General features: G+C 42.1%; 1 protein-coding gene across 1 annotated transcript in view; it reads right to left on the bottom strand.

Annotated features, from left to right (window-relative positions):
- The window catches only part of LOC119910091 (pleckstrin homology domain-containing family G member 3), a 31718-nt gene that overhangs the window by 6618 nt on the left and 11130 nt on the right, over positions 1–13970 (bottom strand). Inside the window, 10 exon segments of the mRNA XM_038728475.1 lie at positions 199–229; positions 328–414; positions 658–750; positions 935–1117; positions 1777–1908; positions 2271–2421; positions 2535–2581; positions 2679–2748; positions 3975–4075; positions 6709–7250. Of these exon segments, the coding sequence (XP_038584403.1) occupies positions 199–229; positions 328–414; positions 658–750; positions 935–1117; positions 1777–1908; positions 2271–2421; positions 2535–2581; positions 2679–2748; positions 3975–4075; positions 6709–7250 (1437 nt within the window).

Raw genomic sequence — 13970 nt, forward strand, 5'->3', positions numbered from 1 at the left:
TGATCAGCAGAAGGATAAGTCATTACACTCAGCGAAAAAAATTACAAAAAACAATTTTCTTCACAAAGACAGACGGCTTACGCCTTCCCGGTAAATTAAACAGCATTCCATATTTTCCACTGAAAATGAACCGCCCTCCTTCTTTGGGAGCAGCATCTTAGGTAGCTACGGAAAAGTTACTCTATGTGCAACACTTACAGTTAGAATTATCCATGATGGTTTCCTTCACCTTTAAAAAAAATAACAAAGACAGCGTGTTAAAAATACAAAGCAATTCTCCAGTAGGTGGGAAGAAAGAACTACTGTGTGAAGGACGGTGTCGTTCACCTTCTGCGGTACGATGGTGTTGTGGTTCTCAAGAATCAGCCTCTTAATGTGATGGGCCCAGAGACGCTTCTCTTCTACCGACTTAGCCTGTAACAACAAGCACTTGTCATTAAGAGTCATTGATGTTAATAAAGACACAGCAGACATGCGGCATGCATACAAAATAGAGACTTACTACAGTACAAATCACTGGCTCTGAAGTGTTTGAGAAAAAAAAAAAAAATCAAGCAGCAAATTTCTGTTTTTCTTCACAGGTGCACTTTCAAAAACAATATAAACATGCTGTATATGTTTGGAAAAAGGTTGACAGTTACTGGTGTTCATATTTACCTGCACTGTATGGGGTTGCTTGGGATGCTTGAAATGGATGACACTGAAGAGCAGGGGATCCTTGGCACTGTCAAGTAGCATTAGGGTGGAGCACTGCAACCACAATGAATGTAGTGATGTAGCGGAGGCTTCATCCAGTTGAGTTGGTTACTGCTCTTAATTTGCTACCTTATCTAATTTAACAGTAAATATGATCTTATCCATTTTTTTTATTGTACAACAATATCCTCACCTATGCTATCAAGCTATAAAATGATAATCAATGAAAGAACCATACTAAGATGTGGATCTTGTAGACATAGTGTTCCCCTCGCTTCTTAGTAATAAGGAGCATCCTTTCGAAGAGGAAGAGTGTACGGGTGTTCTTCGCCCGCAGGACATGAAAGGTGCCCTCCAGCACCAGCTCTCCATAGGTGGTCAGGTCAGGACCCTTCCAGTTGATCAGGAGAGACTGTATCTCCTGCAGATACACATGAAAGCACAAACCACCACACACACACACACACTCAGCCATGTTCCTTCTGCATGAAATGAAATAAATGCCAGCCAAATAGTGTTGGGCGATATGACGGTGTATACAGTCCGTTGGTAGAAAAGTGTCAACTTTTTTTTTTGTAATTCTTACAAACACAAACACATGTGCGAAGAAAATTAGGAAGGTCAACCAGCCACTTGGCCATTCATTCAAATGCAGGAAATCATTAAAAAGAGAGGTCAATACCAAATTCTGAATGTGAATGAGAATGAATAAGATTTGCCTTGGACAATATCTGCTGAGAGACTTGGAGCTTTAAAATACATATTTATATAAGAGACAGAAGTCATAGAGGGCTGCCTTGTTGAGAAAAGCAAATATGTGGAATAAGCCGATGAAAGAAATTACTTTGGGCCATCAAGGCCTCCAGATGAGCAGAGAGAGCTACAGTAGCACTGGACAACAGACGCACATGAGAAAATCAGAAAGCGTCTGAAGAAAGGGGGAAAGAGAAAGACAAGGTGTAACAGAGCAAATTCCCCTTGAGTATGTGATGTACTGTATATAAACACTTCATCGCAATGGCATAAATACACCTTCCTTCAAAAGGAAGTTGGCATGCATGTGTGGTAATTCCCTCTGACCTGCACTCTGACAGCATGTTCGTGTTTCCTCTTCATGTCGTTGATGTACCAGGCCACTCCGGTCATGGTGTCTATGGCCTCCTGAATCACCTCATTGCCCTCCTCGTCTGGGTCAAAGTGCTTTGCAATTTCCTTTAAAAGAGATCAGGGAAACCAAGAAAGGTGTGTGTCCAAGTGAATCTTTTTGTGTTTTTTTTCTGTTATTGTTGCTGCTTTTACCTTTTTAAATGCTAAAGAGATTTTAATAATAAAATAATTTTAATAATTAATCAAATCAAAGAACAACAAAAAACACTTTGATAGAACTGCTCAACAGTAAAAGGCAACATTCAGCATAATAAGTATTTACAAAATGACGCTGCTTGTTCCTAATCCATAAGGGCTGACAACTACTCAATCATAGTTATAGAACCATAAATCTAGCAAAAGCCTGCAGGCTGCATTTTGAAGAACAGTTGTGTTGAAGCAAAATGACCACCGAGGACATTCTGTACCTGAAGCAGCAGGTGATATTTCAGGATCCTCTGGACCGGCTTCAGCAGATAGGAGCCCAGAGGGAGGGAGCGCTTCAGAGCAGCCTGCCGATCCCTAAAGAACTTGGCCAAAGTTGTACTCCTCATGCAGTCAGTGAGTGCTGCCACTGAGCTGGAGGACGGCAGAGAATTATATTAATCATGGCATATTTGACTTTACATTGACACTTACATTTGGGATCACCAGCAAAAGTCTAATTAAAATGAAATTTTCTATCTACTTACTTGGGATAGTTGGTGCAATACTGAGTGTATATTTCGAAGTCCTCACTCTGAGGAAACACAGGTCAGACAAACAAATCACTAGTGTTCATTATCTTGAGGACCTGATAACACTGTAATATGTATGAGGAAGACAGTGCCTCTCACCTTATCTACAAAGCATCGAGCAATGGCCACAGGGTCACTTTCACACATGTCTAAGGACTGCAGCAGTTCACTGAAATGCAGAAAAATCAACACAGAGAAAGTAGAGTTTCAGTGGCTTTACTAACCTAATTTCTGTGTTTAGGAAGGATTACAAAAACAGAAGTAAACCACAAAAAGGAAGGAAGAAAAGAAGGACAGAATGACTTCTATTTCTGCCTCAAGTTAGATTTTACTCATGTTAAAGAATATCTCCACAAGAGGGCAGCAAACACAGTTAAACATGGTTGCATGTTCAGACCTTTTTATATACAGTCTATGGTTCTGACTGAGCGTAAAACAACATGCATTTGACTTGGAATTCTCCATGGACACAGTCCCATCAAAACCCAGCTTTATTCAGAGTTTGGGAAGCTAAAACCTGAGAGATGTAAGGCATTTTAATGCCTTTAGCGGTGTGACATTGTCTCAATAAACTGTATATACTGTTTTATTTTACCATATTTTAATATAGGCCTACCCTTAATATGTTGTGTGTAGCGTGAAGGAACTACAAAAGTTGTTTCGTTATGCAGCTGTATAACGAAACATGTGCAGAAACAGCTTTTGCTTTATTAGTATGCGAGATTACACACACACACACACACACACACACACACACACACAAGCATAATGCCCTCTAAGCTTATGCCTGGTGGAGATAATAAAAGACATTATCATTATCTTCATTGCTAACTTAAAGAAAACAGGGCCTCCCAGAGCAATGTGACACAAAGAAGTGCCTAATCTCCCAGAAAAAGGCAACACATGCAAACCTCACACAAACCTCTCTTGTTTGGCTGGTTAGAATTTCATTAAAAATTAATAAGAATCAAATCATCCCCATTTGTGGTTCAGAGCTGTATGATAGCCTTGGCATAAGCAGGGAGGCTCCTCGCTCGGGGAGAGAGGAATGTTAATGTGTGTTTTGGCACGCAGTGTGGTCAGCAATGAGCACTTGCTGACATAAGATGATTAAATGTAAAGCTAGCTGCACCGCCATCTCCCTGGCTTTCAGATATTTGCAAAACTGTCGTTACTGTAGAGTGTGGAGTTCTTTTGTTTCTCATTGCCTCCATTTTGTGTCAGAAATACCAGGCTGCCATGAAAGCAAATATGGTATCTTTTCACTAATTATCTTGTAGTTTTGACTGTTGTGGCCATTTTCAGTCAGTCATGAAAAAAATTGTTTAAAAAATCTAAATATCTACCAGAGAAATACTGCTTCTCAGTGTGTTTGTACTTGTGAGTGTGACTTACCTGTTGAACTCATAGATGTCCTCTATGTTGCCAAACAGGGCACATACTTGTTCTGGCCGAATGGGAAGGTTATTCATATCAATAATGTGAGCCAAGTAGTCCTGGTGAAACAGTAAAGATAGAGTCATACAAAAATACTGTAAATATTTGGTGTCACATAGGCACTTCCAAATTCTTACCAGCAGAGGGAGCATGTATACAGAAAAACATTTCTCCCTGAGGTGTTCTGTTTCCATACAGACATTTAGTTTAATCAACTGATCTCTACAGTTTTAGGGCTACAGTGTATGACATCTAATGCACATGAAGAGACAAGCACTGCATCATGATTTCAAGGCTTTTCTGTTTAAAAAAAGGAGTATCATCATGGTAAATCACATACAATTGATGTGATTATGAAAGGATCCTTTTAAGGATTTTTTCCATTGACTAGAAGCAAGTGTGACTGTCTGGAGCAGATCCTGCTGCACCCAGACCAGAAACATGAGCACAGTCTGTTCCACTCCAAGGACCCAACTCCCCCTGGACCTCAGGAGTATTCAGAAGTAGATGATCTAAAAACTGTAGCCAAATATGCCAACATCTGGATGATTACCCTCCTTCTCAGTCAATTACACACTCATGTGGCATACAAACAACTCCAAACAAGTAGAGGAGTAAGTTGATGACAGGCAAACACACACACACGCTGCGACTATATAAAGAGCATACCAGTAAACAGCTTGTACACACACACACAGCCTCCCAGATGATGTGGTGCAAATACACACACACACACTTCGCAGGCTGGCCGGCCAGCCCAGATTGAGAGTAGAGTCATCACATCGCACCACTGACTGAACTGCAGCCGGTCATGGATGGAGAATTCCAGAGCAGTGAGAGCAATGCTGACTTGCAGTCAGCAGGGCGTCTCATGGTCTCCTATAGAAAAATTTGCCACTAGTGTTAACACCATTAACACGTGACCTTTAGCATAGCGTAAGAGATTTATTGCTATGTATGTAGTCTCCTAGTTTATAGTGCTTCAAGCTGGGCTTTATTAAAGAATAAGCAGGGCGGTTTTGTCTTTGTGGTACTGTTATGGGTCAAATAACATTATTTTGTTAAATTATACTTTTTTAATCCCACAAGCACTGACCACATTCTTGGTTCAACAATTTGAGTAGGATTCATCTGGGTGTGTTCAGGCCAGGTGTTGGGGATGTATTTTAGACATGTGAGACCAGCTGGGTCAAACAGCTGTTGTCAAAACTTTATTTCACAGATAGACAGTGGAGAGTGAGTGATAGACTACAGCTAAAGTAGACACAGCTTCGACAGCTGCTTGTGAGTCCTGTGTCAATATCAAGTCATTTGAATTAGTTTGCTGAAGAAACAATGTGAAAATTAAGGAAGAGTTTCACACATGTCTGGAATCAATTTGATGGAAGCCATACTGTAATCTTAAAAGGATAGAGGATAGATCTTTATTAGACCGGGTTTCCCACACTGTAGCCTATGGAAAAACCAGTCGCTTTCCTTTCTTTATTTCTCCAGTTGGGGCAAAGACGGAGGTGTTTGTCTTGGCTGGGAGGACTAGCCTGCGCGCTCAGGCTAGGCAGGAGCTCGCTGCATGGCCTGTGCGACCGGGGCCAGACCGGGCTGGGCTTGCTACTCCTGTCAACTGAAATAGTTAGAAGTCCTGGAAGTGTTTGTCAGGAGCAAGTTGTTACTCAAATTGTGACCAGGGCAGAACTCACTCCAACTGCCAGACGCCAGCACAGTCGGAGACAAGGTGAGGAGAGGTGCTAGCTGGTTTACTGCCAGTCGGTCTCAGAAGTGCCTCATGTGTTTAAGACATTACCGTCAGTGAGGTGGAGACTGTCTGACAGCACAGCACTCCTATTTCTATTGCAAGACCCAGGAATGATTAAGGGCCAGAGATGGTTCTTGGTCTGGAAGTTATTTCCAGACTACAAAAGGTAGAAGATTGATAAGAGGTAAGTGGTCTGTTGAGTGGTAAAATCCTCCCTGGCCCGTTTTCCATGCTTCACATTTCCAAAGTGAGGTTCCTACCATCTTTGACTAAGATCATAAAGCCCAAGTTTTCTGCTGTGAAAGACCTGCACTGTGTCCCAGTTTTGACTCTGTGTTTGCACTCCAGATATGAGCGGAGTCCCAGGCTACAGGCAGTAAACTTTCACTGCACTCTAACTATACAGAACGGTTCATATACACTATGACCAGATCATAAACTGCTCCACAGCCTTCTCTATGAACTAAAACTCCAATCTATAAACAAAGCACACAACTGCCAGATGTCAGGCGCGCATTCTTGTCAGCTGAGCGGTTTGTTTAGAAAGCAGGATCCTGGTAATGAAAAAGAAAAATCCACTGGATGTTTTAAGAGTATCAGACTAATTTGTGGCCACAAACGGCTGCTTCGAAAACAGTAGACATTATTTTCTCTCAACAGCCGTTTGGTCCAATTCCCCTATTTCAGCTCCTGGCTGGCCAAATTCAGTAAATCACCTCCTAAGAGGTGCTGCAGACATGAAGTCATAGCTGCATTTAAATCCAAGTCAGACATGTGCTTTAAATACACAGATTACTGATGATTTAGCTTTGATTTAGATTTGAGCCAACTAACTTCAAATAGTTGGCTCACAGTGAATGCTTGGCTGAAAGTGAAAAAAATAATTGTAACGGAAAATTCAATTTGACTACAGTCGGCATAACCCTGACACCCACTCACCTCCACGATGCTGTGCAGGTCCTTGACGTACATGCGCTCCGTCTCAATGATCTCCATGACAACACGGTCCACATAGGTCAGCTTTGGGTTTGGCGCCATGATGTTTGTGACGACAGGCGGGGTAGGGATGTGAGGTACTTCACCACTTGCCTTCTTGTTGGAGGTGGCATTGTTGTTGTTCCACTGATTGCTGATCACCCTGGGCACCAGCCGGTCCTGCCAGTGGCCCCTGGGGCCAGTAAGGGTGGGACTCTGGTCACCTGCCTGCTCTCCGGTGCCTTCGGCTGGGCTCAACTCCAAGTCAATGTCCTCCTCGCTCTGTACGGGTGGGGTAAGGGAGGAAGGAAGGGCTACAGTGCTCCCAAAAAGGCTGCGACTATCGCGTGATGACCCAGAGGACAGGGTGGACACCAGGCTCACCGGCCGTTCACCCTCTCCGTCCAGCGGCTCCGCACAAAGCCGGTTGTAACAGTCCGGGCCTGGGTCAATGTTTGCCTGGTCATATTCACTGGTGGACAGGGATGAGGACAACTGAGGAGATTCTGGGGCAGGTAAGAGGAAGACAGAAGGTAGGTGTCAGGATTTGAGAAACACACAATACAACAGTATTTAAAAAGGCAGTATGGTCAGCACACTTCATCTCACTTCAACATTCTTAGAAGATAAACTCTACAAACTACCAAAACCTATTAAGGCGCACACACACACACACACACACACACACACACACACACACACCTACTGGCATCCTCTAACTCACTTTTGCATACCTGGCAGTGGATAAAAAAAAGCAAAGCTATGACTGCATTAAAACACAGTCTAGGGACAATTTCAGATAAATATAATTCTAGCTACACTGAACAAAGTACTATGCTGAGATCAAGAACAGATTACTATGACCACACTGAGACACTAAGGAGTGGTTTACAGTAAAAGGCCTCGCTCAAATCATTACTGACATGGCCTAATTACAACAATGCATATTCTGTGGAAAACCCAGCCATTTCCTCTTGTTCTCCTGACTGCTAAAGGCTGAACCTTGGAAAAACAGAGGGGGAGAAAACTGATGAGGAGAAAAAAAAAAAAAACACAGGGAAGGGGTCCAGGAGCTTTGTTTATATGTCTGTATTGAGCTATGTTTGAATTTAAGAGAAAAGGAATATTCAGTTTCACATCCTTCCTGGCCAAATGGGGAATTTTCCTCACAAGCGTTTCCTAAATACATGAAGTCATGACAGTGTGAGAATGGGAGCACTGAGCAGCCAGAGAGCTCCGTTTCCTTAAATATTTGCAGGGCAACAGGGTCAAAACCATTTTACCCAGCTAAAGAAATGAAGCTTTGTCGTATAATTCTTCAGACCAATAAATGGAAATCTACGAGGCACAAACCATAATCAAGTTAGCCATTAAGTGCAATGAATCAAGTAAGTGATATTGCCAAGTGGGGATGGAGAGTATTATTTGATGTTGATGGCCCACAGATGTAGCTTATGTCATGCTTCCTTGCTGCATCATTGGTCAGCAGCCCACCGCTGATAACACAAACCTGATGGAAAAGGTATTTTATCAGTCTGCAAAGGGTGTTTCACTATTAACAAGTGCACTCACTTGATCTATCTCACATGTACCGCTTTATACAGAACATACAACCTTTACAGGTCTCTTGGAATAAAGTGTTAAACAGGACACGTTTCCAATGAGATCATGGGAAGTACCCAAAGTTAGTGATTTATTAAGTCTTGAAAAAGTGTGACATGCAGCTGGATGATTGGCTTCACAGGAACAATCAAACAGATCCTTTCAGTTTATTTAGAAACACACACACACACACACACACACACACACACACACACACACACACACACACACACACCTACTGGCATCCTCTAACTTTCCATGAGTCAGTACTGAGCCCGTGAGAGTCTCGCTCATGCTGCACAACTTGCTCCACAATCCAAACGAAGCCGTCCAATGACACAGTTCCCATGCAAAACCTCACAGGGAGAAACAGATGAGCTGGCAAGCAGGAGCTGACCACTAGAGAAAACTCTGTTTACGCTCCGTGTCAAATCACAGGGTTGATGGTGTAATGCGAGTGTAGTGGTGAGCTATGACACTCACTAAACTACTACAAATTAGAGCGAGGCATCCGCTTCCTTTGCCGCTTCTGTCTTTACATTTGGTTTCAAGCCTGTCTGGCATGTAGGAACTCCCTTCCCCTTTCCTTCTTGTCCTCGCACCCAGTATCCCTCTGTAATAAAGCTGCGGTGCTGCAGCAAAACCTTTTGTGAATATATTATTGCTCAGAATCACAACCTATATCTCCTCAAGCACATCCTAAGTGCCAAAACAAGACAACTCTGACTGAACTTAACTGAAGACAGACAGTGGTACTGTATTAATATTATCTGACTTATCTTAAGCCTTGAGCACACACTTGACTCCAGCACCAGCATAGCTTTGATCAACCACTTCAGACACGGACTCTACAGGCAGGCCGTGGCTGATACGACCCACCACATGTTTCAGGTGAAAACGGCGATGTAGGAATACAATGACATTGTCAAAACAGGTCAAGCAGAGGAATGCAAATGATCTGGTCAACGTGCAGGTCAAAGATAAGCCAGGAGCCCGGTCCTGTGAGATGTAGTTCCAAATGTTACCATTCTGTCTGTCACTCTAGACAAAGACGACTCGCAGTCGCTACACTTCATCAAGCATGTACAGGCGGAGAAGACTATGCATCTACGTCATTGTTTTTTTACCAGTTATGATGTAGTTCTTCTCAATATACTAAATAATAAGCAACCAGCGGCATAAAGACATTGCAAAAGCAGAGTGTCTGGTCTCCCTCAGTGCCACAGAGTCTCTTCAGCATCTGTAAACATTTATCACTAATCTCTGAGGGACTGCAGCAACAACAATGCCCATTGCTGTGCCACCCTGTTGTCAGATGTGGAGGACTGTAAAGTGTCTGGTATCAGATTTAGCTGTTTGTAAACATATGGTACAAGTTTTCGCTTATAGAAAGCAAGGTTAGGCTGTTTTTTTACCTGGTATGCTTTTCCATAGTGTTCTTATATTTCAAGGTGATCGGATGTATATCTATAGTGTGCATTTCTGTATGTTAGTTGTGTCATGGTTTATTTGCATTTGTTGGTTGTATAATTGCTGATGCCTCTGCAGTGTTAACAACCACTGAATTGATGGTTAACAATGGGAAACGAATATACATCACTTTATATTCATTCCATTCAAGCAATTTTCCCTTCAGCAACTTAGACAGATCACAGATAAGCACAGCTTTCTGACTGCTGTAAGGCCAAATTTGTTACCATTAACTTTATGAGTAGGAAAAATAGTACTTGGAATTCATCCTTTAAAGCCCAAATGCCAATGATGTTTTGGCAATAACTGCAGGGAAAGTCTATAAAAAGAAACAGAGGCAGTGAGCAGCGCACAATATAGCACAGTGATCATAGCAACAACAGCAGCTAAGCTAAATAACACAGCGAATCTTTATAGAGATGTAACACATGCAAGTAGCAGTCAGATTCAGCTGTGAAGAAGGTTTTGACTTCCTTCACTGAGGTAGACTTCAAATTGTTCATACAGGTCACGTGTGAGAAGGAATGATTGCTTAACATCCACATAGTTTTTTTTGTCAAGTGTAATTTGTGAGCAGCATATTTGTATCTCTTTACAAAACAATCCAGCTCAGTGGACAGACCTGTTAAATCATAACTTACACAGAATGGCTGCACAGTTAAGTACAGGGTCCAGAACAAAACTTGTTTCAGCCAAGCCATGGATTTTCACATTCACACGCCACAATTTCCCAAAGCGTACTACCTCAACACAACACTCTCCTTTGTGTCAGTACTCCAGCAATACAGTTGTTAACTCACAAATATAACCATTAACCAAGTCAAGGCTTAATAGATAGTATAGTATTTGGACTACATTTCAGACCGCCTCTAGCCTCAAAAACTCACAGCCCATTTCGTCTCAGTCACCAGCAAGACTGTTAAAGTGCGTAGAGACGGTGTGATCCTTAATGGATTATATCAGCTGCTTGTGTGTGTGAACAGATCACTAATGCTGTTCCTAATGGGAAAATGGTTGGAATTCCACACAAAAAAATCTCCCAACCCCTCATTTCAATTCTTTGAATTCCAGTTTCCTGGCTGTTAAGCCAAGGTTAACCTTTACAGACAACGGTGTGCTAATACTACAGGCATGGCCGTCCCTTTTCTTTTGTTGATCCCCTGAATCCAAATCCCCTGGACAGTGGTTCCTTTTAATGAAGTGCTGGCATACACTAACACAACCTGTAACCAAAAAACGTGTAAAGAAAGTGATTTTGGGTGTTGGGAAAAAGTCAAATTGAATAGCTTCCAAGTCCAGGACCCTTTAGTTGATAATACCAGTGAGTGTTAGTGATGGTAATTACAGCTTTTTTGAAGGGAGCCGGATCTTATGGCTACATTCCTTTCCCAGAGCTGGCTCTGCTCCCCAACAGCTCTTCCTTTAGTACCACTTCTCAAGATTTCTTGCAAGAAATTAATATGCAAGGTTCTTTATCTGCAATACTTTAAAACAGTCTGTCATATTGATTGTTAAAAGGTGGCATATAATGGCTCTAAGGCAGGAGCCTCCCATTGTTCACTTAAAAGATCAGACTCATCCCAGACTGACCCATCACCAGTGAGTGAGAGGAGTATGAATGATAAAGAATTTGGCTTTTTTGTGGATTCACTCACAGAGGGGCTCGATGACTAATGAGTCTAAAACTAATAATGTCTACACTTCGGTCTGAGCTTATTATGCAGTTAACAAGACAGACATTTCATAAGCTCATCCGCCTCTGACATCATGGTTGTATGAATGACACGCAGTGCCTAATAAAATGGCACAGGAGGTGAACAGAAACACTGAAATTAATATCCCTGCACCTGGTTATTAACTTTTTTTTAAAAGGCTACAGAGACATGTATGACAGACATGATCTGTATCTATCTGAAATTGTTGAGTGTACAGGACACAGAGCATTCCTTTATAAAGAATAGGCTTCTGGCTTGTGTAAAAACCGTATTAGCATGCTGAGACACATCTCAGAAACGCTTACTAATGTTCCTACCATAACCTCCACTGACGATGATCTGGCATATATCAGAGCACCACTGTTCCCAGCTAAACATTACCACCATCTCTGAGAACATGATAAGCCACAGCATGTAGCTATGACGTTCGTTGCTGGTTGCAAAACCCTGTGGTGATGTGCCTCGCATTCTCACATCAGTTCATGCAAACCAGCCTCCATGCAAATTCAATGCAGGACAAGCTATAATTTTATTTTCTGTATTATTATTAAAACTGCCCCGTCCACGTACCTGGCTTATCTAACTTCTGTTTTGCACTCACAGCAGGATGGCAGTAAAATCTTTGTATACAGTGCACACAGTGTATAATTGACATAGGGTATTAGGAAACAAACTAGACACAAACAAGGGTAATAACAAAGCCAGTCAAGAAATGATGTTGCGTGATGGAAAATGTTAGAAGCGCCAACAACTTATAATAAGAATCCCTGGCAAGTTGAACTAATTATATGTTTCAAGTATTTCAACAGTGAAAAATATATGTATCTTTTATATATAAAATAACTTATTATTGTATGTTCTAATGTGTCATTTCTCACATTACCTTAAAGACCACACAGATGAGATTCATCAACGTGTCAAAGTCCTGGGTGATTTCCAAATCACCTTCGCCAATCCCTCCAACCCCTGTGACCACATGTTTAATATGATGAACGATGAGTGTGCGCTACACAGTTAGAGAGGAGCTGTCACGAAGAAAGACACACCTTTATGAGTATTTCAATTGAACTTTCTAGCACCCCAAGTCAAAGTTTCTTTATTTGCCTATAAGTCAGTACTCAGTCAGTACGTAGCCCAGAGTTTGTGCTATTGTTTGGCTTGCGGCCTTCTGTTTTCTAATCAAATCAGGGGCAAAGAAACGGGAACAACACAGCAATATCCGTATGCAGCATGCAAATCCTTTTCCTAATTCAGAGCTCTTAGCAACAGAAAATGACTCTCTCTCTGTTTATTGGAAAGTTGATAACAGACGCCACACCGAAGCACCTCTAAATACTTTACTGCTTGTGGCAAGTCTGTCATCTGCATCAGTGTTGAGCGTTTTCCAGAGCATTGAAAACAAATAATACAGAGTAACAGCACTGTGGATAGAACCTCCCACTGACAAGCCCCTGCCTGCACTGTTAGTAACACAAAGCCGCTCCTGCTTGATTCATACTGACTCATGTATTAAATCCCGGCGACCAATGAATCACATCTCAAGTCTCTATGTGATATTCCTCTAGACACTAGCTTGATAAGATACCTGCAACTGCATGATCATTGACGATAGAACTGGGAAATATTGGTCATTTCAGTCCTCAGTTTCATCATGTTGAGTCATCTAGGAAGATCTTTCCTTGGCTACTCAGTGCCTGCCACCATCTTTATTCGTTATTTAAATCCCTCTAGGACAAACAGAGATGTTTTTTTTTTTTTTTTTTTTTTTTACAAGTGCTGGTAATTTGGGATGCATCTACACCAACTTTAGTCTCCTCTGTAAAGTTTACACATTTTCGTGCAACATGCCCTTATCTTTCTTGACAAAATACTTGTTCAAAGCACGTTCTTGCCGTCCTTTGGGCAGTTCCTCTTTACTGTACTATTACAGTAGTAACTATTTAGCGGAGATTCCCACTGGCCATAAAGTGAACTTTCACCCACCACACTCCCACATTACAGCATGTAACATGGTGGAAAATCCTAGTTCCTAATTGGCTGATTAATATGTTCTCTCACAAGGAAGAAAAAAACCCAACTTCAAACCGGCTATTAAGGAGACTGCTGGCCTTCGCTCTGAAAGAGTCAGCTAATCTGCTGACTCTTTCAGAGCGAAGGCCACAGTGTGTGACCCTGTTTCCCAGATGTTTGGCAGTACATCTTAATAAAGCTCTTCCGCCCCTCAAGATCCACTCTGAACTGCCATCTTCAGTGCCCCTCCATAACAACCTCTGGCACTCAAGCCCCCCCCCCCAAGTGGCTCTTGGGAGACCGGGAGGCAGTCTTGCATTGATCCCCTTGGGAAAAACCCCTCCCCACCTGGCAACGGTGAATGGCCTCCCCTCAGCAGTGCAGGAGGCACAAGCATAAAGGGTGTCTCCGAGGATTAGGCCCCAAGTC

This window comes from Micropterus salmoides, unplaced genomic scaffold, assembly GCF_014851395.1.
Source record: "Micropterus salmoides isolate LMB-PRFRI ecotype aquatic unplaced genomic scaffold, ASM1485139v1 Ms_hic_scaffold_19, whole genome shotgun sequence".
Lineage (NCBI taxonomy): Eukaryota > Metazoa > Chordata > Actinopteri > Centrarchiformes > Centrarchidae > Micropterus > Micropterus salmoides.